The following is a 27,584-nucleotide window of genomic DNA, read 5'->3' on the forward strand; positions in this document are numbered from 1 at the left end:
CTTATTCTTACCCTATATATAGGAAATTATTAAAAACTAATTTCCCTAGCAACAGCAGCAGATGAATCCAGAGACCAATGGGATAGCCCACATCTACCAGCAGGCGGAGATAGAGAAACTGATTAACAGGTGGTCCTATTGGCTGGCACTCCTCCTGTCTCATCAGTAATCTCTATCTCCCAGCAGGAAAAGGTCGCTATTCTACTAGCTCCTGAATTCTGGCTGTGGCTGGAACTTTATTTTCTCCTGTTGAGGTTTCTCTTCAGTGAGACTGCCATTCTGTTTCTCCTGTTGAGGTTTCTCTTCAGTGAGACTGCCATTCTGTTTCTCCTGTTGAGGTTTCTCTTCAGTGAGCTGGCAATGCTATTTCTCCTGTTGAGATTTTCTCTTCAGTGAGACAGGGGTGTCCGGCTGAACGGTGCCAGCTTTAGGGGTTACACCTGGGCCCCCCCCAGGTCCCTGCCTCACCCTCCCTCCAGTGATAGAGGGTCTGACTGGGTCTCAATATTTTTCTTCTTTCCCTTCTCTGTAAAAAAAAAAAAAAAAAAAAGAGACCACAGTTCCTCAGTTCTGCCTGGTTACTGCTGATCAACCAGATTTAACTGGCTTCAACCTGCCCTAACAACAAGTTTGTGAGTATGTCTGTTGAACTTCAGGTTCTGTTTGGGAGTCTTAGTACTGTGGGTTCGGTCATCGTACATTTAAGGCATGGATATTTTATTGAGGCTAAGTTTTATGACTAGAAATCCGTGGAGAGAGCCGGGACTTCCCGCCCTTTGCATGCACGCGCTTGGTTTCCTTGTTGGTTACAGCGCGGCAGTAGCAGTGCGATTTCTTGCTCACACTTGTTCTCATTTTGGGTTTCAGTGCAGCAGTAGTCCTGTTTATTCTGAGGCTCTCTTTCATCGGTGTTTGTCACGGCCATGTGCAGCTGATTGTGCAGGTGCCGGTTTATAGCAGCATGAGATGGGACATGTTTTTTCCGGCGCTGTGGGCCGTCGTTTTTTACATGCTATGCCTATTGCTGGTTATGTGTGCTTGGGCAAGGAGCTATACTGATGAGACAGGAGGAGTGCCAGCCAATAGGACCACCTGTTAATCAGTTTCTCTATCTCCGCCTGCTTTTAGATGTGGGCTATCCCATTGGTCTCTGGATTCATCTGCTGCGTCTAAGGGAAAGAAAATTAACAGGTAAGAACATAATTTTTCCTTATTTGGTAAACAAGAATGTTAATTTTTACTAAGTTTTTTGTTTATAATGGTGATTTTTGGTTTTTTTCATCAGGTTAGTTTTTAACTTTCTTTTTAATCTGTGTTGTATTTAACTAAGGTATTAATAGCTGTGTGTTTGAAACTGTATTTTAACTATGATGTATTAATTGTTGCATTAGACGCAGTGTGCATGAGATTGTATTTTTAATTGAAATGTTTAAATTTTTTCACTGTTGTGAACCGCCTAGGGCGGTAGGGCGGTATACAAGAAAATAAATTATTATTATTATTATTCCTTCCTTTCCCCCATCAGTCTCTGCAATTATGTATGTTTATATTTTATGGAAACCACTTTGTTTAAAGGCGGTATATACATTAAAAAAAAATCTATATATATAAAATAGGATGTATCTGTGTGTGTGTGTATGTATGTTCCAGCATAACTCTGAAAAGCATGGAGAGATTTCAACCAAACTTGGTATACATATCACTTACTATCTGGGGAAAAATACTGTGGGGGTGGGAAGGGGGTGACATATAACAGTGCTGTAACAATGCCTCCAAGGCAATTGGCCAAGTACAATCAAAGGCTAAAAAAATGAAACAGCATAGACAAGAAATTCTCACAAGACTCGCAACGCTGTGTGAGAGAGCTGCTACATCTAGAGCTTCAGAGACTGGGATAAATAACCGGGATAAATACATACCTAGGATAAATAAATATCTGAGCAACGCCGGGCAATCTGCTTGTAAATAAATAAATGTATGTTACCCATAACCCTCTTCCTAGAGACATGATCCTGGCAGCTTGGGAGTCCCACACGTGAGAATATTATATCTGCTTGTCCTTGGAGAAAGTAAAGTTACTCAAGTGTAGCAGATGTTCTCTTAGGACAGCATGTATATTTTCTCACAACTTATCCACCTCCCCTAGTTGGGTTCTTAGCTTTCTTTTTACTGAACTGCAGGTCCTGCGAGCCGATGTTGGGTGGGAAGGCTCCAGCATACACATGGTGGTCCTAGAAAATTTGAAGTTACACTTTTTGACTCTCAATAGCTGGTTCTGTGGATGAGTGCAGTGAGTACCTTAGCTATTTTTACCTCTGTTAGTCTTCCATCAGTTGGTTACTTGTCTAGCTGCCCTCTCCTTACCAACTTGAGAAAGTGCCTGATGCTCTTGACATTTAAGTCAGTGGACAGTTGGCAGTCTGTATAGGGAAAATATCCTGTAGCTTGCAGCATTCTGATTTCCTTTGGCAGTTGAGCCTTTTTATAATATTGGTTGTGCTAAGTAGAGCTCCCCCACTCTTAAGACCACATTACGGTATAAGCACAAAGATCCAGTCTGTAACTAAAAGTGAAAAGGTGTAGCTGAATTAATGCACAGTATCAATCTTAACACATATTGTTGTTGCATAACGCACACTGTATTTTCTTCCAACTCACATTTGCATGCAACATAAGAACATAAGAATAGCCTTACTGGGTTAGACCAATGGTTCATCAAACCCAGTAGCCCATTCTCATGGTGGCCTATCCGGGTCCCAAGTACCTGGCCAAAACCCAAGGAACAGCAACATTCCATGCTACCGATCCAGGGCAAGCAGTGGCTTCCCCCATGTCTTTATCAATAACACCCTTTTCATGATTTCCATTCCATTTGTTGCATTAGGATAACTTGCTGTAAAGTGATTTTGCGTTAAGGTAACATGCATTACAGAGATATCACACATTTTAATACAATTTGCTTACTACAGTCTAGTAATACTTATTAGACTGTAAATTCTCTGGGGACAGGAAAATACTGTGCTTGAATGTAACTTGCCTTGAACTAATACTAAAAAGAGTTAAAAAGGAGTTAAAAGGAGTTAAAAAGAGAAAAGTCAATGTGCCAAAATGTAGATCCTCAAAAGAACGTTGGCATTAAAGATAGTATATGTAACCAATGAAGCCTTACCCCCTCTTCTACTAAACCGCGCTAGCGGTTTTAGTGCGGAGAGCTGCGCTGAATGGCCCGTGCTGCTCCCGACGCTCATAGAGTTCTTATGAGCATCGGGAGCAGCGCGGGTCATTCAGTGCGGCTCCCAGCGCTAAAACCACTAGCGCAGTTTAGTAGAGTAGGGGGTTAGTTTTTACTTTTTGAATGCAAGTTCAGTGATTCTAGTGCATAGTAACAGGAATGACTTCCCCACATATATTTTCATCCAAGGGCACCAAATCATTTACACAGTACCACTGGTTTGCCAAGAAGTTGTAGTCAATATTTTAATGTTCTTATGATTAGGAAATGGATATGTGGGGCTACCGAAAGACCATGGACATACAGAACAATGTCCATTGGGATAATACCTAATAGATTCTTCAACTTTATCATTGTTTCCTGAGAGAGAAAATTGAAAGCAAGATCTTACTAGATAAATGCACTTTCATACCTGTTTTAAACATAAAAAGAGGTGGGTATATAATGCTTTTGACAGATTTAACAAAATCATTAAGATCCTATTTTGTATTCTGATCTGTATTTAATACCTGAAGAAATATTAGTTTTTACAATCATTGAAAGCCTGTCCACACTCAACCTCTCTCATCTTTAGGAACCTAAAGTGGAGTGAGTCACGGTTTTACTGAATTATACTATTAAATGTTAAACATGAGTATGGAATGAGCAACTAGTATTTACTTTGAGTCCTCTAGGGCCACAAATGTTCCAGAATTTCAGGATATTTCTAAAGATATGCATGAGAAAATCTGCAGGCATACTACTTCCATTATTTGACTGTCAGCAAATATCATTGAGCTAGACTCAGAGCTCAAAGATTTGTTTTCAAAAGATAGTTCATAACTCTGACAAAATTTGTATACCTGTTAGAAAAGACTGTAAGAAATAAAATATATTTGAACAACAAAGAACAGTAAGAAAATTGATAGTCACGAAACTGCCAAGTTGATGTTTTGAAGAATTTGCCAAATTAAATACAGACTTAAGAATGTTTCTGTAGATGAGTATTTGATATAGAAATAGAGAACTTAAATACATTTACCCTATTTTTAGTTAACAGAGGATGAGATTGCCACCATTCTTAAATCTACATTGAAGGGACTTGAATATTTGCACTTTATGAGAAAAATACACAGAGATATTAAGGCTGGAAACATCCTTCTTAACACAGAAGGCCATGCAAAACTTGCAGATTTTGGTGTGGCTGGTCAGTTGACGGTAAGTAAGAGTCTTATGTTATGTAAGATGCCAGATTTTTTTTTTCTAGTAAAGAAAAACCTTGGGAATTTTCTAGTCTTAATACTGTATAATGCTTGAAGTACTTTCTGTTATAAGAACAAAGAATTATGTGTGCCAGCAATCTTTTTTTTAAAGACATGATATTTTTATTGATGTTTTGTAATAAAATAATAAGAACAATACAGCAAGAACAATAAACAGTGTATGGTATCCCTTGTATAAACAAATAGTACACGTATGATAATAGGACAGAATAAATAAAATGATTAAACACAATGGAGGAAAATTGTGGAGTAACAGCTCACAAAGCAATAGAGCAAGGGGAGATATATCTTACAGTATCACGCATCACCAGTAGTGGGAAGTTCAGCTATGAATAAGTGTTAAAATCATTATTAAGCATAGTCCATTTTTCAGAATAGGTGTACAAATCAAATGTGTACATGAAGCACATGAAATTTCACCATTTGGTGTAGTCTACCAGTTTCAGATTTTTTAGTGAGGCCAATACAATGTTAAGCCCAAGAATCAAGTGGTTGAGTAGTCAGGAAAGCAAAGATACAAATGGAAGAAAAAATAGCAGACACGATGAAATGGGGAGACAAGACATTTTTTAGATTGATAGGAAGAAATGCAAAAGTAGCATTATGCGACTCAAAGGTGAAGGGGAAGAATTTGTAGAAGCTGATAAAGAAAAGGCTGAATTGCTTAACAAATATTTCTATTCTGCGTTCATGGGAGCGTGACTGCAGAAGACAAATGCGAATACGGATGGAGGAGTGGTAGACCCTGATCAATTTTCAGAGGGTTGTGTTACTGAGGAGCTAGCTAAATTAAAGGTAGACAAAGCTATGGGGCTGGATGGTGTACATCCGAGGGTGCTGAACGAACTTAGGGAAGTTCTGGCGGCTCCGGAAGATATGATGGAGTCTTTTAAATACCTATGTGGTGTAAATGCACATGAGTCGAGTCTCTTTAATTTGAAAGGAAGTTCTGGAATGAGAGGGCATAGGATGAAGTTAAGAGGTGATAGGCTCAGGAGTAATCTAAGGAAATACTTTTTCATGGAAAGAGTGGTAGATGCGTGGAACAGTCTCCTGGAGGAAGTAGTAGAGACAGAGACTATGTCTGAATTCAAGAAGGCGTGGGATAGGCACACAGGATCTATTAGAGAGAGGAAGAGATAATGGTCACTGTGGTTGGGCAGACTAGATGGCCATTAAAGAAGGGTTACCTTTGAAAACTAATTTACCAATGCTCTAGTTAGTCCAATAAAAAGGTATCACCTTAATTCTTTTGGTAGCCTTTCTGGGTCAGACCAGTAGCCCGTTCTCACGGTGGCCAATCTAGGTCACTAGTACCTGGCCAAAACCCAAGGAGTAGCAATAATCCATGCTACCGATACAGGACAGGTAGTGGCTTCCCCCATGTCTTTCTCAATAACAGACTATGAACTTTTCCTCCAGGGACTTGTCCAAACTTTTCTTAAAACCAGTTACACTATCTGCTCTTACCACATCCTCTGGCAACACGTTTCATAGCTTAACTAGTCTCTGAGTGAAAAAAAATTCCTCCTATTGGTTTTAAAAGTATTTCCCTGTATCTTCATCGAGTGTCCATTATTGATTACCGTATTTTCACGCATATAACGCGTGCGTTATACGCGTTTTTACCTACCGCGCATACCCCTCGCGCGTTATATGCGTGAGCGCGGTATACAAAAGTTTTTAAACATAGTTCCCACCCCGCCCGACGCCCGATTCACCCCCCCAGCAGGACCGCTCGCACCCCCACCCCGAACGACCGCTCGCACGCGCTCCCACCCGCACCCGCATCCACGATCGGAGCAAGAGGGAGCCCAAGCCCTCTTGCCCGGCCGACTCCCCGACGTCCGATACATCCCCCCCCGGCAGGACCACTCGCACCCCCACCCCGAACGACCGCTCGCACGCGCTCCCACCCGCACCCGCATCCACGATCGGAGCAAGAGGGAGCCCAAGCCCTCTTGCCCGGCCGACTCCCCGACGTCCGATACATCCCCCCCGGCAGGACCACTCGCACCCCCACCCCGAAGGACCGCCGACTTCCCGACAATATCGGGCCAGAAGGGAGCCCAAACCCTCCTGGCCCCCTAACCCCACCCCGCACTACATTACGGGCAGGAGGGATCCCAGGCCCTCCTGCCCTCGACGCAAACCCCCCTCCCCCCCAACGACCGCCCCCCCCAAGAACCTCCGACCGCCCCCCCAGCCGACCCGCGACCCCCCTGGCTGACCCCCACGACCCCCCCACCCCCCTTCCCCGTACCTTTGGTAGTTGGCCGGACAGACGGGAGCCAAACCCGCCTGTCCGGCAGGCAGCCAACGAAGGAATGAGGCCGGATTGGCCCATCTGTCCTAAAGCTCCGCCTACTGGTGGGGCCTAAGGCGCGTGGGCCAATCAGAATAGGCCCTGGAGCCTTAGGTCCCACCTGGGGGCGCGGCCTGAGGCACATGGGCCCAACCCGACCATGTGCCTCAGGCCGCGCCCCCAGGTGGGACCTAAGGCTCCAGGGCCTATTCTGATTGGCCCACGCGCCTTAGGCCCCACAAGTAGGCGGAGCTTTAGGACGGATGGGCCAATCCGGCCTCATTCCTTCGTTGGCTGCCTGCCGGACAGGCGGGTTTGGCTCCCGTCTGTCCGGCCAACTACCAAAGGTACGGGGAAGGGGGGTGGGGAGGTCGTGGGGGTCGGCCAGGGGGGTCGCGGGTCGGCTGGGGGGGCGGTCGGAGGTTCTTGGGGGGGTCGGTCGTTGGGGGGGAGGGGGGTTTGCGTCGAGGGCAGGAGGGCCTGGGATCCCTCCTGCCCGTAATGTAGTGCGGGGTGGGGTTAGGGGGTCGCCGTGGCCAGGAGGGTTTGGGCTCCCTTCTGGCCCAACTACACAAAGGTACGGGGAAGGCGGGTGGGGGTGTCGTGGGGGTCGGCCAGGGGGGTCGCGGGTCGGCTGGGGGACGGGCGGAGGTTCTTGGGGGGGGGGGCGGTCGTTGGGGGGAGGGGGTTTGCGTCGAGGGCAGGAGGGCCTGGGATCCCTCCTGCCCGTAATGTAGTGCGGGGTGGGGTTAGGGGGTCGCCGTGGCCAGGAGGGTTTGGGCTCCCTCCTGGCCCGATATTGTTGGGGAGTCGGCGGTCCGTCGGGGTGGGGGTGCGAGTGGTCCTGCCGGGGGGGGGATGTATCGGACGTCGGGGGGGGGGGGCATCAGGCTTTCAGGATGGGGACAGACCTTCAAGGGGGGACAGTGCACGGAAAGTCAGGGGGGGTGAACGGAGAGTCGGGACAGCGCACGGAAAGTCAGGGCAGTGCACGGAAGTCAGGGGGGTGAACGGAGAATCGGGACAGCGCACGGAAAGTCAGGGCAGTGCACGGAAGTCAGGGGGGGTGAACGGAGAGTCAGGGCGGGCGAAAGGAGCGTCGGGCATCATGCGCGGTATACCCGTGAGCGCGGTATACAAAAGTTTTTGTACATATCATCGTGATTTCTGCGCGCTATACCCGTGTGCGCGTTTTACACGGGTGCGCGTTATTTGCGTGAAAATACGGTACTTTAGAAACTCATGCCCCTTTAAAGTTAATAAAGTTTTTTTTATTAAATGCTTATGACTTAGTTCTAGGTAGCTGTCACATGCAGATTCTGTATTAACAGGATACAATGGCAAAGCGCAATACTGTGATTGGCACTCCTTTTTGGATGGCTCCAGAAGTAATCCAAGAAATTGGTTATAACTGTGTAGCCGACATCTGGTCCCTTGGGATCACATCAATAGAAATGGCTGAAGGAAAGCCTCCATATGCAGATATTCATCCAATGAGGGTAAGAATTTTGCATTTCTGTAAGACTTTAATGTTTGTACATTAGTAATAAATTAATGACATCAGATTAAGTACTGTATTACAAAATGAGTTCTTTCATCAGTAGATTGTGATGGTTAGAGATGCAAAAGTCAATAGAGGTGCTGACATTCATTCAGATTGCTATCTTGTGGTTTCAAAAACAATGTTGGCAAGATGAAAGAAAACAGAAAGCTTAATACAAAATGAAAGTGAAGAGGTTTGTAGAGTATATTTTTGTAAAAAGAGAATAAGAAATAAAAATTAGAACAGCTATGCAAAGTATAAAAATATGAAATTTGTGCAATTCACAAAAATGTTGACATTGAGCTAACATGAAATAGTCTTAATAATGATGATATAAAAGACACACCTAGAAGTACGTGCCACTTGTGCTTGTTATAGAATAATGCCTAGTGCATGTAAAGCAGTGGTCTCAAACCTTTTGCAGGAGTACAGTTTGGATTTGTAGGTACTTGGAAGGCCACACAAGGAAGGAAAAATGGAGGCAGCAGAAGGCCAGCGAAGCTTTCCAGTATACTGCATTGATTGTCACATGTATGACTACCTCCCTTCCGGGAGGCAGGCCTACATATGCAGTCGATGTCAGGAACTGGCTAGCCTAAAGAAGGAGGTCGGGAGACTGCAGATCAAAGTACAGGAGCTAGAGGGACTCCGCTCCATAGAGGAACCAAGGGATTTTGAACCAACTGAGGACACCACCAGAGAAAACCACATCAACGAACAGGTCAGAGAGCTCGAAAGATTCATCGAGGAGGCCTGCAAGATGGTAGAAACACAGGTTCACCCGCTCTTCAGAAGGGAACAAACGGATGGAGGACAGAACCCACCAGGAGCCACCAGGACCCACCAGGAGCTGAGGGAGAGGAACCTTGCGGAGGAACCATTCAGGAGGAGGAAGGATTGGAGGACCCAATCATCGACACAGACCTGAGACCCAGGAGGAAGCTGAGGAGAGGAAAATCTGCTATCGTTGTGGGAGACTCAATCCTGAGAGAGGTGGACAGTCACATAGCAGGGAGCAGAGCGGATCGCCTAGTGACATGTCTCCCAGGGGTGAGGACAAAGTACATCTCCAACAGAATCGAGAGAATCATGGAGGGAGCTGAGACGGAGGAAACAGCAGTGATAGTCCACGTCGGAACAAACGACGTCAGCAGAAGGAATTTCAACATGACTACACTGACCGAGCAGTTTAAGATCCTGGGGAGGAAGCTGAAGCTGAGGACAGGGAAGATAGCCTTTTCAGAGATCCTGCCAGTACCAAGGGCAGATGTGAGGAGGCAGACCGAGCTGCAAGCAACAAATGGATGGCTGAGGCGATGGTGTGAGGAGGAGGGTTTCCTCTTTGTACGGAACTGGTCAACTTTCATGGGGAAAAACAAGCTCTACAGGAGAGACGGACTGTATTTGAGCACGGCTGGGATGAGGATGCTGGCACGTAACATCCAGACCTGCATAGACATGACTTTAAACTGATAACAAGGGGAAAGCCGATAGTCGATCTGACCTCGACACATCGGGCCACAGTATCGAGCAAGGATACTGAAACAGGAAATGGCGATTGTGGACTAGAGACAAAATGGACACTTTTTGGACATAAACCCAAAGATGCAGTACAGGGACCCGAGAGGCAATTAGAGCTAAAGAGCACGACAAGGAGGAAACAGCCGGAACCAGAGGGCTATCAAAGAACAAAGAAGCGGGCAGAGAGCGGGATAGATACACCACAGGAGGCAGCCCATGAGGAGACCAGCAGGAGCAACAAATCAAGAGTAAATCCAAAAGAAAAGGTAACAAACTGGGACTTAAATTGCCTATACACAAATGCTAGGAGCCTAAGGACTAAAATGGGGGAGCTAGAAGTTATAGCCAGAAATAAGGACCTAGACATAATAGGAATCACAGAGACATGGTGGTCAGAGGACAACAAATGGGATGTGGCCCTGCCAGGGTTCAAACTCTACAGGAGGGACAGGGCACACAAGAAGGGGGGAGGAATAGCACTGTATATAAAGGACTCCATTCCTTCATCCAGAACAGAAACAACAATAAGGGCAGACAGTTTGGAGTCACTGTGGGTTAAGCTGACAGGAGGGGAAGGAGCTGACATCAAATTGGGACTGTACTATCGCCCACCAGGACAGCCAGAAGCAAACGACCTGGACCTGGAGGCCGAACTGAGGCAGGTGTGCAAAAGTGGAAGGGTGGTGGTTATGGGGGACTTCAACTATCCGGGAATAGACTGGGACATTGGACACTCAAATTGCACGAGAGAAACTAGATTCCTAGAGGCGACAAGGGACTGTTTCATGGAGCAGCTGGTCACGGAACCAACGCGAGGGGAGGCCACTCTAGACCTAATCCTCAACGGGCTAGAGGGACCCGTAAAGGAAGTGGAGGTACTAGCACCATTAGGGAACAGCGATCACAACATGATCAAGTACAAATTAAACATGGGAACACCAAAGGTGAAAAGAACCACAACGACAGCACTTAACTTCAGAAAAGGAAACTACAAGGACATGAGGAAAATGGTACGAAAAAAGCTCAGAAACAGCTCAGGGAAGGTGAAGACCGTATAGGAAGCCTGGACACTACTCAAAGGCACAGTGCTCGAGGCACAAGACCTGTACGTCCCAAGGTTTAGGAAAGGGTGCAAAAAAAATTGAACTAGAAACCCAGCATGGATAACAACTGCAGTTAAAAAGGCGATAAGCGACAAGAAATCATCCTTCAAGAAATGGAAAAAGAAACCAACAAAGGAAAACCAGGAAGAGCACAAAGGACACCAGAAAAAATGCCATCAAGAGGTCAAGAAAGCAAAGAGAGAATATGAGGAAAGACTGGCAGGAGAAGCAAGAAACTTCAAACCCTTCTTCAGGTATGTGAAAGGGAAACAACCAGCCAGAGAGGAAGTGGGACCACTGGACGACGGAGACAGGAAAGGAGCGATAAAGGAGGAAAAAGAGATAGCTGACAGGTTAAACAATTTCTTCTCATCAGTCTTCACCAGAGAGGACACATCCAATATCCCAGAACCCGAGGTGATTATAAACGGAGAACACGACGAAAGACTGATAGAAATAGAGGTAAGTAAAGAGGATGTCCTCAGACAGATAGACAGACTAAAGAGCGACAAATCACCGGGCCCGGACGGCATCCACCCAAGGGTACTAAAAGAACTGAGAAACGAAATAGCAGAGACACTTCGCCAAATATGTAACCTCTCCCTAAAAACTGGGGAGATCCCATAGGACTGGAAAATAGCAAATGTCACGCCCATCTTCAAGAAGGGATCAAGGGGTGACCCGGGAAACTGCAGGCCTGTGAGCTTGACCTCGGTTCCGGGAAAGATGATGGAAGCAATGGTAAAGGACGCAATCTGCGAACACATAGAAAACAATGGTCAACTGAAGGCGAGCCAGCATGGCTTCTGCAAGGGAAGGTCGTGCCTCACGAACTTGCTGTACTTCTTTGAGGGAATAAACAGCCAGATGGATAAGGGGGAATCCATAGACATTATTTACCTTGACTTCCAAAAAGCCTTCGACAAGGTACCTCACGAACGGCTACTTAAAAAGCTGTGGAACCACGGGGTGCAGGGGGATATCTACCGATGGATCAAACACTGGTTGGCAGGCAGGAAACAGAGGGTTGGAGTAAAAGGCCAATACTCAGACTGGCAATGGGTCACGAGCGGAGTTCCACAGGGGTCGGTACTGGGACCTCTACTGTTCAATATATTTATTAACGATCTGGAATCAGGGACAAAATGTGAGGTTATCAAATTTGCTGATGACACCAAACTCTGCAGCAGGGTTAGAAACACGGAAGACTGTGAAGACCTGCAAAGGGACCTAACGAGACTGGAAGACTGGGCAAAAAAGTGGTAAATGAGTTTTAACGTACAGAAATGCAAAGTCATGCATGTAGGGAAAAAGAACCCGATGTTCAGCTACAAAATGGGGGGAACACTGCTAGGGGTGAGTAACCTTGAAAGGGACCTGGGGGTGATGGTCGACACATCACTGAAACCATCGGCGCAGTATGCGACAGCCTCAAAGAAAGCAAACAGAATGCTGGGCATCATCAAAAAGGGTATCACAACCAGGACGAAGGAAGTCATCATGCCGCTATATCGCGCAATGGTGCGCCCGCACCTGGAGTACTGTGTTCAGTACTGGGCGCCATACCACAAGAAGGACATGGCGGTACTCGAGGGAGTGCAGAGGAGGGCGACTAAACTGATAAAGGGTATGGAAAATTTTTCATACGCTGACAGGTTAAAAATGCTGGGGCTGTTCTCCCTGGAGAAGAGGAGACTTAGAAGGGACATGATAGAAACCTTCAAAATCCTGAAGGGCATAGAGAAAGTAAATAAGGACAGATTCTTCAAACTGTGGGGAGCCACAAGCACTAGGGGTCACTCGAAGAAATTGAAAGGGGACAGGTTTAGAACAAATGCTAGGAAGTTCTTTTTTACCCAGAGGGTGGTGGATACATGGAACGTGCTTCCAGAGGATGTGATAGGCCAGAACTCTGTACAAGGGTTCAAGGAGGGTTTGGATAGGTTCCTGGAGGATAAGGGGATAGAGGGGTACAGATAGAACTTGAGGTAGGTTGTAGAGGTGGTCAGAAACCACTTCACAGGTCACGGACCTGATGGGCTGCCGCGGGAGCGGACCGCTGGGCGAGATGGACCTCTGGTCTGACCCAGTGGAGGCAACTTCTTATGTTCTTATGTTTGCACGAGGTAAAACTCGTTATAGTTTTTCACTTTCTGCATGTTGCACTGCTTTCAGTTGTGTATAGCTGAAATTATCAGAAGCAATTAAGGAAAGATTTATAAACTATAAAGAGTTTTACCTCATGCAAAATTGTGATTTAGATTCTAAAATATCAATTGTAGTCCTCTAGACTTTTTTGTAGAGGGGAGAATCAATATCCGACGTGTGCCTGAAAAACTTGTGCCTTAAGTGTCCGTGGTTGCATCTGCAATCGCCTTCAGCTCTCACCTCCTCCATCACTGGACACAACCACCATCTTACATTAAGCAGTCACCGCGAGAGTTCACGAGATTCTGTACACACGCACAAGCTTCACTGTCTCCAATGGTTACCTTACATTTTGGAACGTTGCCCGCCTCACTGCTGTAACCTCAGGCAAGCGCTATCCTACATCTGTGCGCAATTGTCCTCTCCACTCCACCTCACAATTGCCTACAGATGAGGGAAGCCTACCTGCACATTACCATATTTCTGGTTACACAGGAGATTCTTGAGATTTCATATGCTGGAGAGACATTATCAGTTCTTGGGGCTTCCCTTTGAATTGGCAGCAGCCCACACATGTTTACTAAGGTGATGGTGGTGGTAGCAGTGCATCTCCACATGGCAGGATTGCAAATACATCCATATCTGGATGACAGGCTTATCAGAGCTCCGTCATTATCAGAAGGGAACAAGCAGTAGCTCAAGTGGTCCTGGTCTTGCAGAGCCTGGGCTGGATAGTGAATTTTTGCAATTGCCAACTAGTTCCATCCCAATCCCTGGAATACCTGGGAGTACTACTATTCAACACCGCAGAAGGCTGGGTCTATCTTCCAGAGGCATGCTGACAAAAGCTTTACACTCATAATGGACAAGGTAGCCTAGCCAGCTCCATCTGCGTGGTACTATTTCCAAGTACTATGCTCCATGGTATCTACTATAGATGTCCCTTGGGCGAAGGCTCACATATGTCCTCTTCAGAACGCACTACTATCTTGGTAGTCCCCACAAACAGACTCCCTTCAAATGATTCTCCCGTAGATTCCGGAATCCTCCTGCAGTATGAGTTGGTGGTCTGAGTCTTCTCGGACCATGCTACAGCAGTTATTTATATCAGTTGCCAAGGAGGCACCAAGAGTGCACAGCTGAGCCTGTGGAAGCCCACATATTGTTCAGGTGGGCAGAGTTACACCTACAGGCGATTTCCGCAGTGCATGTAGCAGGAGTGAACGATGTCCAGGCTGCTTATCTTAGCAGGCAGATCTTAGACCTGGGAGAATGGATGTTATCTGCAGCAGCATTTCAGTCCATCATTCTTTGATGGGGAAACATGATGGCAGATAAAGAATCTCCTAGAGTGGCGATGCGATTGGCAAAGCTCTGCAGCATTTCAGGATGTCCTTCTCAATCAGGTGGTTCTTATATGTACAGACAATCAAGTCACCATGTATCAACAAACAAGGGGGGGCACAAGTTCTTGCAATCTTTTCCAAAATGCAACTCAAATCTGGAATTTGGCCATTCCATGAAACATTTTTCTCAAAGCTGTGTACCTAGCAGGAAGTCCTCTTACATTCCAAATGCTAGCGGACAAGCTGGGCAGATTCCTTTAACGTCATGAATGGTCCCTGAACTCCAAACCGTACATCACATCATCTCAACATGGGGGACCCTTCAGATAGATCCCTACAATTTTGTTCCAGGCTACACTTGCCACATTGTTTGGAATCTGACGTATTCCTACTAGACTAGACAATCACATTTCTCTGTGCATTTCTTTCAATACCTTTAATAGGAAAACTTCTATTCAAATTCAAACAGGAGCCAGCTGCTTTGATTCTCATAACTTCAAGATGGCCAAGACAACTCTGATTCCCTCTTCTGTGGAGGACAGTGTGGCATAGTGGTTAAATCTATAGTCTGAGGTTGTGGGTTCAAATCTGCGCTGCTCCTTGTGACCCTAGGCAAGTCACTTAATCCTCCACTGTCCCAGGTTTGTTAGATAGATTGTGAGCATGTTAGGACAGATAGGAAAATTCTTGAGTACCTGATTTGTAACCCGTTCTGAGCTCCTTTGGGAGGATGCTGTTAGCTCTACCATTTGGTCTTAATTATTATTAGCAAGTTCTTAAAGTGATGAATAATAAATATATAAATTTTTATAATTGTTTTAGAAAGTTAAAGTATCCAGCTACTTAGACCAATGATTTTCTAATTTTTTAACGTTATGACTTTAGAATTGATCTGGACAGGCATGACAGATTGAGTAAATTTTTGTTGCTTTTACTGGGTCTTACTCGATGTTTGTGGTATTTATGTTAAGTACATTTTTCCCTTGGGAAAATGCATGTTAAAATGATCCAGTACAATTTTTTGCTGTAGGCTGGTTGGCACTGCCACAAAGGTATTTTACTGCCAGTAGGCGATTTCTTTGTTGGCTGCATTTACTATTTAATAGATATAGTACATGATTTTTTAAAACAAGTATTGTGGCAGGAAGGAAATGGTAGGTTCTATAAAAATAAGCATTGTTTCCGTTTTTATAATTATGTTTATAGCACTTGGAAGAAAGCAGAAAATGAGAGTTCTATTATGGATACACAGAAGTCCATACTTGAGCTGTTGATTCCCATTTCCTGCTAACTGCAGAAGGATATCCCTTTAAGAACTTGAAAACTCTTTCCCTTCTTCATTGGAGCACAGCACACTCTTCAGTTATTCCTTCTCCAAGCAAACTCAGAAAGTGTGTTTTGCTCTGCTCTGGTTTTTCTTGTTTTCAGTGTTTTATCTGCCAGACTTTTGAAGTTCTTCATAGTTTTGGTGCTCGGAGGTCCCTTCTCCAAACCCTCTGAACAGGTGAATACATGGGATAGGCACCTAACAAAGAATGCAAATACCGGGCTGGTGCATGCAACAACGTACTAAAATGATAGGGATGTAGTAGATTAATTTCTGCTGGAGTGAAGGAAAATTTTGATATGTTCCTGAACAAGTTGTTTAAGAGCAGGGGAAGCTGACATGCCATTGCAAATAATCTGATGTTTAAAAGGTCTAAGCCTTTTTTGTTTTGAGGCAACACTACAATCCGATAATGCTAATCTAGGTTTCTTACCATTCCAGAGGTATTTATTTAAGGCATGCACAATATTTATTTATTTTTATTATTTTAAAAATTTCTTCTCCGCTTAATAACTAAACACATAATGAAAACATACATAGTTTCAATACATACAAACATAACAAAACAGTATCATCAAATCTTTTCCATAAAAGAATATGCTAACAAAGCTCTAAAATAGCCTTCCTAATAATAAGCTAATAAAATGCCTTAACAAATAACAAGATTTTTCATTATGTTTTTTTAAAAGACATCTTGTCCCTACATAATCTCATTTCACAGACGTGGACCTGCTACTGAAATTGTCGACCTCTGCTTATTTCTATAGTGTGTCTCTCAAAGTGCTTCAATTGATAGTTGCTTTGCAGATTGAGACCTCAAAGATCTAGGAGGAATATAATGTTTCAACACTTGAGTTAAGTTACCAGGGAACTACCCCATAGATCACCTGGTGCACAATCATCAAAACCTTATACTCAATCCTCATTTAAATAGGCAACCAGTATAATTGTTTCAACACTGGACTAATATGCTCATTCCAAGCCGTTCCTGTAATCATTCTTGCTGCAGGGTTCTGACTTGCAGCGCTTTGATTTTAACTTTTGCAATGCCCAATAACAGAGAATTACAGAAGTCCAATTTTGTCACAACCATACTTTGTATTATCCCAGGACAAGCAGGCAGCATACTCTCAACATGTGGGTGAAGTCACCGACGGAGCCCCCTAGCGGACGTTTTCGCAAGCAGACTTGCTTGAAGACCTTCAAGCTTGCGATTGGCCCGTGCATGCGTGCATGCCCGACCTAGGGCATGCGTCTCCTCAGCGTGGCCTCAGTTCTATGTTTTTCGCGGAGCCAGAAGCACTGCTCCCTTGCTTCGCGGGTTCTTGTTGTCCCTCTTGCACCGTGGCTTATTTGGTTAATTTTGATTAAGTCACTGTGCCCGCATCTTTATTTTTCTTTTTTTCTGTTCGTATATTTTTGACCGGATTCAACGGTCTTGTTCTGGCTGCCTGGCCTCGCGGGGCTGCGGCTGTCTTTTTTCTTATATCCTGGCCTCGTTCCGGGTTTAAAAACTGTACTAAGTGCAATCGGGTTATCTCCATCACTGACCCTCATCATTGGTGTGTGGAGTGCCTGGGTGCGGAGCTGAGTTGTGTCCACGTTGTGCGACTTTGCAACCGCAGGCTCTTCTTTGGAGGGTGGCCAAGATTCTCCAACTCTTAGGCTGCATGGATCCTGCGGGACAGGCCTTGAGCTTGGCCTCGGCACCCTCGTTGGGTGCCTCGGCCTTGGCTTCTCCTGCTACTCCGGTCTCAGGTAAGTCTCCTCTTTCCTCCTCAGGTGTGCCGGCAAAGGAGCCTGCCTCAGAGTCTCATGTCAGTGCCGCCTCGTCGGTGTCTTCGAGACATCATTCTAAGCATGCCTCCTAATGTAGGGAATACTCTTCCTCGAGGTCTCCCCCAAAGGAGCACACGGCTGCACCTAAGATCCAACAGCCTTTGGTCTCGGTGCCTTTGTTCGAGGACATGCTTAAGGCTATACTTACCACGCAGCTTTCCTCGGTGGTGAGCCAACTGGTCCCGACCTCGACGCCTCTGACCTTGGTCTCGACCCAGCCTCGGTATGACCAGCTTGAGCGTCCTTCTCTCGTGTCTCGGAGCCGTGCCCGCAAGACTCGTTGGGTTTCCTCGAGCGATTCTTCATCCCCCGAGTCACCAGTGACTTTTCGAGGGTCCAGGACAGGGGCCCGCTTTTCGCCCGCTACTATGTCGAGGCTTGCCCCTCCTAAAAAGCTCCGGTCTTCTCCGCCCCTTCGGGGCAGGTCTCCGACGGCAAAGCTTTCCAGGCACACCCTTGTCCTCGAGTTGGACTCTAATTTGTGTTCCCCATCGAGGCAGATGCCAGCCTCTAGAGGGTCTTCTTCAAAACTGATGGAAGAATTTTCCTTTGCCCCGTCTTCTCCGAAGCTCCGCCAGCTGATTCCTCGGACTCCGGGGTCCTCCCCGGTCCACCTTGCACGAGGTCGTTCCTCGACGCACCCAGACACTTTAGTCGAGCCTCTTCGATCTCCCATTTGCGGGACTCCGAGGCCCCTGCTTACTATTCGAGGGAATTTTCTCCCTCTTTCTTGGCTGCCCCCGATCTCGCTCGGGGTCTCCTCCGGAGGATGAGTCTTCTTCTCGAAACTCCTCCTTTACTCATTTTATCTCTTGACATGGGTAGGGCCTTGAACCTGGACCTCCAGTCTGTGTCCCGTTATACCCAGGAATTCCTGGTGGAAATGGGTGTTGATCATCCACCCCGTGAGGCGTTGCGCTTGCCATTGCACCAGGTTCTCCGGCAAACATTTCTCCGGAACCTGGAGACCCCCTCTGCGGTCACGGCCACTCCCTCCAAGTTGGAGTCCCGTTACCGGACGATCCCGGTTAAGGGGTTTGAAAGTTCTCAGCTTTCGCACCAATCCTTGGTGGTTGAATCTTCCTTGAAGTAATCCAACCCCTCGAAGGTGTATGCAGCCTCCGGGTCGGAAGGGCCATACGATGGACAAATTTGGTCACCATCTTTATCAAAACTCAATGATGGCGAACCGTGTCCTCAACTATAACTTTATCTTCACGTCCTATCTCCGGTTCTGGGTGGAAGCCCTCCACTCGTTTCAGGTGGACGTGCCGTATTCTCGTCAGGAGTTTCGTCTCCTAGAGGAGACTCTCTCCCAGCTTCGCCTCTATATGTTTCAGGCGGCCTATGATGCCTTCGAGTTGTCCTCGAGGGTCACGGCGTTTGAAATCGCCATGCGTCGCCTCGCTTGGCTCAGGATTGTAGACATGGATCTGAATCTCCAGGATCGTCTTGCCAATCTCCCTTGCGTGGGTAATGTTTCATGCCACCCCTCCGCAGAAGGTCCTCATGACGGACTCATCGACCTATGCTTGGGGGGCTCATCTGGACGGTCTTCACACCCAGGGTCTTTGGTCCAGTGCCGACCGCCTTTGTCACATCAATCTGCTGGAGCTTCGAGCGATTTTCCTCGCCCTGAAGGCTTTCTGTCAACTGCTTCACGACCGAGTGGTGCTGATCCGCACGGATAACCAGGTCGCCATGTATTATATCAACAAACAAGGGGGCGCGGGGTCCCTGTGCCAAGAGGTGATGCGGTTCTGGGATTGAGCCATTCGCCGCAACATATTCCTTCGAGCGGTCTACATTCAGGGCCAGCACAATTGTCTGGCGGACAGGTTGAGTCGTCTTCTGCAGCCTCATGAGTGGTCCATCCATTCCTTGACTCTGCGTCAAGTGTTTGCTCGTTGGGGGGGACTCCAGATGTCGATCTGTTCACATCCCCCCCTCAATCACAAGTTGCCCCACTTCTGCTCCAGGATTTACACCCCTCTCAGACTCGAGGCAGATGCTTTCCTGCTGGACTGGACGAACCTGTTTCTCTATGCGTTCCCTCTATTCCCTCTGATTCTGAAAACTCTCAGGCTCAAGTCCACGAGTGCCACCATGATTCTGATAGCTCCTCGGTGGCCCCAACAGCCGTGGTTCTCCCTTCTGTTGCAACTCAGTTCCAGGGAGCCTCTTCTTCTGCCTGTTTTTCCTTCTCTGCTTACGCAGAGTCGATGTTCTCTTCTTCATCCCAACCTTCAGTCTCTGCACTTAACGGCTTGGTTCCTTGAGACTTAATGCCCTCGTTCCAGTTCTCACAGCCTGTGCTGGACGTCCTGGAGGTGTCTCGGAAGGAGTCCACTCGCCAATGTTACCATCAGAAGTGGACCCTATTTTCTTCCTGGTGTACTACTCGACTGCAGGATCTGTTGTCTGCTTCATTATCTGCTGTTCTGGATTTTCTGTTACACTTGTCTGGTGCTGGACTCAAGTCCTCTTCGGTTCAAGTCCACCTTAGTGCCATTGCTGCTTTTCATCAGCTGATTGACAGGAAGCCTATCTCTGTTCATCCTGTGGTTTCCCGCTTCATGAAAGGCCTTATCCACGTTCATCCGCCCTTTAAACCTCCTCTGGTGGTTTGGGATCTTAATGTGGTCCTTGCTCGCTTGATGAAACCCCCGTTTGAGCCGCTAGCGCGGGCTCACTTGAAGTATCTTACCTGGAAGGTTGTGTTTCTGATTGCTCTCACTTCAAGCCTTGGTAGCGGATCAGCCTTTCACTGTCTTCCATCATGATAAGGTGGTTCTCCGTACCCATCCTAAGTTCTTGCCTAAGGTTATTTCTGCGTTTCACATCAACCAATCCATTGTTCTTCCTGTGTTTTTTCCGAAGCCCCATTCTCACCCTGGAGAGGTGGCTCTGCATTCTCTTAATTGTAAGCGTGCGCTGGCCTTCTATTTGAATTGCACCGTTCCTCATCATTCTGCTCCCCAGCTGTTCCTCTCTTTCAATCCAAATCGCTTGGGTCACTCTGTTTCTAAGCGGACCATTTCTAACTGGTTGTCCGCTTGTATCTTTCTGTTACGCTCAGGCTGGTCTCTCCCTGCCGGGTTGTGTCACAGGCCACAAGGTCAGAGCGATGGCGGCGCCTGTTGCTTTCCTCCGCTCTACTCCGCTTGAGGAAATCTGTAAGGCTGCCACTTGGTCCTCGGTTCATACGTTTACCTAGCACTACTTTCTGGATACTTTCTCCAGGCATGATGACCATTTTGGCCAGTCCGTTTTGCAAAATCTGTTCTCCTAAATTGCCAACTCTCCCTCCATCCCATTCTGGTTAGATTGGAGGTCTCCCACATGTTGAGAATATGCTGCCTGCTTGTCCTGGGATAAAGCACAGTTTACTTACCGTAACAGGTGTTATCCAGGGACAGCAGGCAGATATTCTCGCAACCCACCCACCTCCCCATGGTTGTCTTCTTTGCTAGCTATCTGAACTGAGGCCATGCTGAGGAGACGCATGCCCTATGTTGGGCGGGAGGGGCATGCGCGCATGCGTGGGCCAATCGCATGCTTGAAGGTCTTCAAGCAAGTCTGCTTGTGAAAACGTCCACTAGGGGCTCCGTCGGTGACGTCACCCACATGTTGAGAATATCTGCCTGCTGTCCCTGGATAACACCTATCCTTCCCTTCCACAAAAGGTATTTCTCATGCAGGCAAACTTGGGTCATCCCTCCCCTTTAGAATCACTGAGATCTGGAATAACCTTACCTCCCCGCTCCGAACCTCAAGCTCCCTCCAACTTTTCCATAAACACCTAAAAACCTGGCTATTCTCAAAACTGTAACACTTCCCCCCCCCCTTAGGCCCCTCCCACCATCCTCACCCTTTTACACCTAATCCTTAAACCCTCCACTGGAGTTCCTCTCTCATCCTATTTCCTGTAAACCGTGCCGAGTTCTGCGTCTACGGAGATGGTGCGGTATATAAACCCAAGGTTTAGTTTAGTTTAGTTTAGTAACTGTGCTTTACAGTCCAAAAATCAGAAACTGGACATCATAGTTCTTACTCTAAATCAGTGTATCTCAAACTGTGTGCTTCCTGAGATGCCAAATGTGCCATGGCACACTGAGGAGGAAGAGAGGCGCCTGCCAGCTGACTTCTCTATGCGGTACAACACCAGCCTTGCCTGATTCGCCGAAGGCCTGTATGTTTCCCCTTTCTCTCTAGCATCCTCCGGCTTCCCCCCTGGCCTCCTGGTCTCACCTTTAAATTAATTACAGCAGCCTGCAGAAGATCGCCGGTAGGTAAAATGATTTTATTTTCAATGTAGTGATTGAAATGTGTCAGTTTTGAGAATTTATATCTGCTGTGTATTTTGTGTGTATATGAAAAATGAATGGAAAAAATGGCATTACAATTAATAAAGGGGATGGGATCTGGGGCAGAGCTTGGGTGGGCCTAGGGAGGTCTATGGTTGGGGTACTCAGCTGATATTTGTTAGATTTAGGGGGTATTTAGCTTGAAGTAGTTGAGAAACACTGCTGTAAGCAATCAGCTGGTGCCAGTGCCTCTCTTTCTCTCCAGCCTTCTTCCTTGCTGGCACTCCCTACTGGTATCTCTGGGCTCATCTGGAGGGCATTTGCACATGCGCAGACATCAATGGGATGATGTCACGCATATGCGTGAAGTCATAACGGTGACGTCCGCGAATTCTGGGTGCCTCAAGCCGTGGCCACTACCTTTAGTGTGCCTCGGCTCGAGAAAGTTTGAGAAACACTACTCTAGATAATAATCTTAATTGAAAAAAAAAGCTCCTTTAATAACATGCATAATGTGCTTCTTCATCGTAAGTTGTGCATCTAATTGTACCCCTAACATTCTGACATGAAAGGCAATAGGGAGCATCACATCACTCATCCGTTATGATCATCACTTCAGTTTTTTTCAGATTCAGTACCAGCTTATTCCTATGCATCCAACATGATATCTTAACCCATACAGTCTCCTAACTTTTTCTGTACATATTCTACTTCATCAGTCACAGGGAAAAAGAAGTGGATATCATCTGCATAAATACGATAATACACGCCGAGTTTCTCAAGAACCTGCCCTATAGACCCAACAGTAGATCTGTATATGAGCAAAATAGTAAGAGGCAACATTTGAAAAAGATATAGCCAATATAGTAACAATAACATATTATGGACACAGGATAAGCCTATCATAGCAATAATTTCTGTTCCATAACACAAAGCCTTGCTCTCATATTAAAGGGAGTATACCGTATTTTTCGCGCCATAAGACGCACCTGACCATAAGACGCACCCTAGATTTAGAGGAGGAAAACAAGAAAAAAACCTCATTCTGAACCAAATTCTCCCTGCCAGGCTCTGCACCCAACTCCACACTCCCTGCTAGGCTCTGTGCCCTGTCCCCGTCCTCTGGTGGTCTAGTGGTAGGCCAGGACAGGGCAGGCAGGGACAGGGCTAGGCAGGCAGGCCTAGTGGTCTGGTGACAAGCATGCAGGCCTAGTAACAGGCAGGCATGCTTAGTGACAGGCAGGCAGGCAGACCGCATACCCCCATGTACCCCCGAGTACCTTAAATCATCCCCATCCCCCTACCTGCCCCCCAAGTACCTTAAATCATCCCCCCAGTACCTTTTTTAATCATCCCCCCTGTACCTTTAATCATATCCCTTTGTACCTTTTTAATCATATCCCCTTGTACCTTTAATCATCCCCCTTGTACCAATACCCCTTTGTACCTTTTAAATCATACCCCCCCTTATACCTTTAATCATAACCCCCCTGTACTTTTTGTTTTTTAAAACCCCATACCTTTTTTAATTCTTCCCTCCCTCCCTCGATGGCTCCTTACTATTTCCAGGCAGCAGGCGCAAGAGTCAGGAGCACTGATGTCAGGCCCAAGCTTTACACGCTCCTGCTTGGGCCCGCGCTGCTTTCTGAATGGCTGCCGGCATTTCTAGCGAGTCAGGCGAGAACTGCAGCCAGCCATTTTAAAAGCGGCGCAGGCCCAAGCGGGAGCATGCAAAGCATGGCCCTGACCACGGTGCTCCTGACTCATGCGCCTGCTGCCGGGAAATAATACAGAGCTTGGCAAAAGGTATGGCGATGACGAAAGCAGTGGGGGAGGGGGTTGTTTTAAAAAAAGATAGTGCGGCTGTGGCACGGGGGTGTTTTGTAATTGTACAGGGGTGGGCGGCAAGCAGTGCTGAAAGGTAGTGCGGCTGCAGCACAGGGGTGTTTTATAATTGTACGGGTGGGGGGTGGCGAGCGGTGCTGAAAGGTGGTGCGGGGGGGCGGCAGGCGGTGTTTAACAAGGTGGTATCAACAATGAATATTCATGAGAGACATCTGCATTCAAATCTCTCCCATGAATACAAATCTCTCCCATGAATATTTATTGTAGATATCCTGATATGACGCTATTTATATATTTTAATTAGCTCCATTCTCAGGTGATTAGTATATTTATAAGTTTGAGACCTGTTCTAAAAATAGAATCTATCAATGTTAAGTACCCCTATCTTTTGTAAACTATTTGAAACAATGGTGACTAAGGTGTGTGGTGCAGAGACTGGAGTTGCTGTTAATTTCCAGTATCACTCTAGACAATGGTTTCTGATTAACCCTAACTATCTGTGCCAGACCATGCAGCTGGTGCTAGTGTGTATCTTAAGCACAGACATTACCACATCTTAGCTGTACCAAAGTCTTTTGTTATTTTTAAGCACTGATGTAATTTATTCATTTTGATGCTGCTGGCCCATGTGCACTGAGATCCCCCAAGATCAGCCATGAATGATATAATCTCCCATAGGCCTTTGCTGACATTGGTAAGGCCAACAGAAAATGCTGACAGCTAGCAATGTATGGCTGGGCTGACAGTCCCCATCAGAAAGCAAATGGTCCATAAATTGTCTGGAGCTGAGAGCCATTCGGTTGGTCTTGCTAGAGTTGCAATCCTTCCTGTCAGGGAAGGCAGTCAAGGTTGGCAGGTAGGAAACAGAGGGTTGGAATAAAGGGCCAATATTCAGACTGGCAATGGGTCACGAGCGGAGTTCCACAGGGGTCGGTGCTGGGACCTCTATTGTTTAATATATTTATTGACGATCTGGAGACCGGGACAAAATGTGAGGTTATCAAATTTGCTGATGACACCAAACTCTGCAGCAGGGTTAGGAACACAGAAGACTGTGAAAACCTGCAAAGGGACCTAACGAGACTGGTAGACTGGGCAAATAAGTGGCAAATGAGTTTTAACGTAGAGAAATGCAAAGTCATGCATGTAGGGAAAAAGAACCCGATGTTCAGCTACAAAATGGGGGGAACACGGCTAGGGGTGAGTAACCTTGAAAGGGATCTGGGAGTTATGGTTGACACATCACTGAAACCATCGGCACAGTGTGCGACAGCCTCAAAGAAAGCAAATAGAATGCTGGGCATCATCAAAAAAGGTATCACAACCAGGACAAAGGAAGTCATCATGCCGCTGTATCGCGCAATGGTGCGCCCGCACCTGGAGTACTGTGTTCAATACTGGTCGCCGTACCTCAAAAAGGATATGGCGGTACTCGAGGGAGTGCAGAGGAGGGCGACTAAACTGATAAAAGGTATGGAAAATTTCTCATACGCTGACAGGTTAAAAAAGCTGGGGCTGTTCTCCCTGGAGAAGAGGAGACTTAGAGGGGACATGATAGAAACTTTCAAAATCCTAAAGGGCATAGAGAAAGTGAATAAGAACAGATTCTTCAAACTGTGGGGAGCCACAAGCACTAGGGGTCACTCGGAGAAATTGAAAGGGGACAGGTTTAGAACAAATGCTAGGAAGTTCTTTTTTACCCAGAGGGTGGTGGACACATGGAACAAGCTTCCAGAGGAGGTGATAAGCCAGAACTCTGTACAGGGGTTCAAGAAAGGTTTGGATAGGTTCCTGGAGGATAAGGGGATAGAGGGGTACAGATAGAACTTGAGGTAGGTTATTGAATTGGTCAGTAACCACTTCACAGGTCGCGGACCTGATGGGCCGCCGCGGGAGCGGACCGCTGGGCAGGATGGACCTCGGTCTGACCCAGTGGAGGCAACTTCTTATGTTCTTATGTTAAGGTGTTTTCAGATAATGCCACCGTAGTGGCACAGATGTTATTCCAGTGGGTGGAACTTCACTTGCAGGCTCACACCTCTTTCAAAAATCAGTCTAAGTAACAAACTAATAAAATAAGTAAACTACCAATTCTTTCTTTTTCTCCATTTCTCTAATATTTAAAAATTGTTGTAGTTGAATAGGATCCCAAAATATGAATTCCTTCTTTTGTAACTTAATTATACATTTTCATGGAAATTTTAAGAAAAATGTAGCTTCAAGGGCCAATAACTTAGGTTTTAATAAAAGAAATTCCTTCCTTCTCAATTGAGTAAGTCTGGCCACATCGGGAAATATTAATACTAAGGGCTCCTTTTATCAAGCCACGCTAGCGGGTTTAACGCGCATGACTTTTCATCACGCGTTAACCCCTGCGCTGGCCAAAAACTACCGCCTGCTCAAGAGGAGGCGTTAAACTGCTAGTGCGGCTTGATAAAAGGAGCCCTAAATCTCCACAGAATTTGGCGGTCTTATTTTTAAAGTACAATTTCATAATCAAATTTTTGTCCAAGTTGCTCAAACAGGTCAACAAAAGAATAGACCTAGTTTAAATAACATCCTGGGTATTTTCTAGAAAAGCTATAAGGTCAGATTTCATTGGGGTCCGAATATCTGCCACTTGTTCAACTCCCACCTTTTTTCCCCGTGGGATATATTAACAATTTAATATAGGAAAAGTCTCAAAATTGGAAAGCCTTAATATCTCTTTAAAGTATTTCCTAAGAAGAATATCAAGTGAAATAGAGGGAAATTAACAAATCTGAGATTTTTAGAGTGATAAGTATTCTCCATAACTTCTAATTTAGAATGAATGACACACGAATCCTTTACAGCAGAAGTTGAAACCTGCTGTAAAGTTGAAATTTGGGTTTCTATTACAATTTATTTTCTATCCAGGATTCCTAAGTTGGAACCAACATTTTAAAACTTTTGGACAACCTCTTGTGAGAAAGATATTGATTGCTTAACAATTGATTTTAACAAACCTTCCATCCTCATATTTATTAACCACAAATCTTTTAAGGTAATATCCTGTGGATTTTCAATTGTTTCCTTCTCTTCACTAGGCCCCTCTAATTCTGGTAACACTTTAGGTAATGAAGAGAAAGTTAATTTAGAGGAAGAAGGTGAAGCTAAAGGAGACTGAGATATCAGTGGGGTCTAATGTAAGTCCCACTTCACAGAATAATGGTGGAAGTGGAGTAGTCCTTTCGTGGGGCCTTAAAGAAGCTGAAGATGGCAGGGGTAGATAACGTCAAGTCCAGTTTTCTCAGCAGGCAGACTCTGGACCCAGGGGAATAGTCTCTGTCCCAGAGGGCATTTTCCCTCATTGTTCAGAATTAGGGCAAACCAAACATGGATCTAATAGCCACAGCCAAGAATGCGAAGGCAGTTCACTTCTACAGTCAAAGAACTGAGTGGGAAAGTGCTGGGTTAGATGCCCTAGTTAGCCCTGGCCCACAGAGCAGCTTCTTTATGAGTTTCTGCCATGGGCCGTGGTGGGTCAGATCATCTGCAGGATAGCGAACCATCTGGGGCTGGTAATTCTGGTGGCTCTGGACTGGCCCTTTGTGCTTTGGTATGCGGATCTGGTGCATCTGCAGAGAAGCAAATGACTAAAACTACTGAATCCTCGGTCAAAGCCTGGTTCCCATGGAGAATCTGGAACACTTTGGTCTTATGCCATGGCTCTTGAGTGCACAGTCCTAATTCGGAAGGGTTACTCAGAGGTTGTGGTTATGATTCTCCTTAGAGCAAAGATGCGTGAAACAGTTGCGGCTTACTCTAAAACCTGGAGGACCTTC

General features: G+C 46.1%; 1 protein-coding gene across 3 annotated transcripts in view; it reads left to right on the forward strand.

Annotated features, from left to right (window-relative positions):
- The window catches only part of STK3 (serine/threonine kinase 3), a 331,931-nt gene that overhangs the window by 97,893 nt on the left and 206,454 nt on the right, over positions 1-27,584 (forward strand). For all 3 annotated transcript variants that reach the window (XM_033934587.1, XM_033934585.1, XM_033934586.1), the window contains exons 5-6: positions 4,265-4,429; positions 8,131-8,298. In XM_033934587.1, the coding sequence (XP_033790478.1) occupies positions 4,265-4,429; positions 8,131-8,298 (333 nt within the window). The remainder of the gene's footprint in view (positions 1-4,264; positions 4,430-8,130; positions 8,299-27,584) is intronic.

The sequence above is a fragment of the Geotrypetes seraphini genome, chromosome 2 (genome assembly GCF_902459505.1).
Source record: "Geotrypetes seraphini chromosome 2, aGeoSer1.1, whole genome shotgun sequence".
Classification (NCBI taxonomy): domain Eukaryota; kingdom Metazoa; phylum Chordata; class Amphibia; order Gymnophiona; family Dermophiidae; genus Geotrypetes; species Geotrypetes seraphini.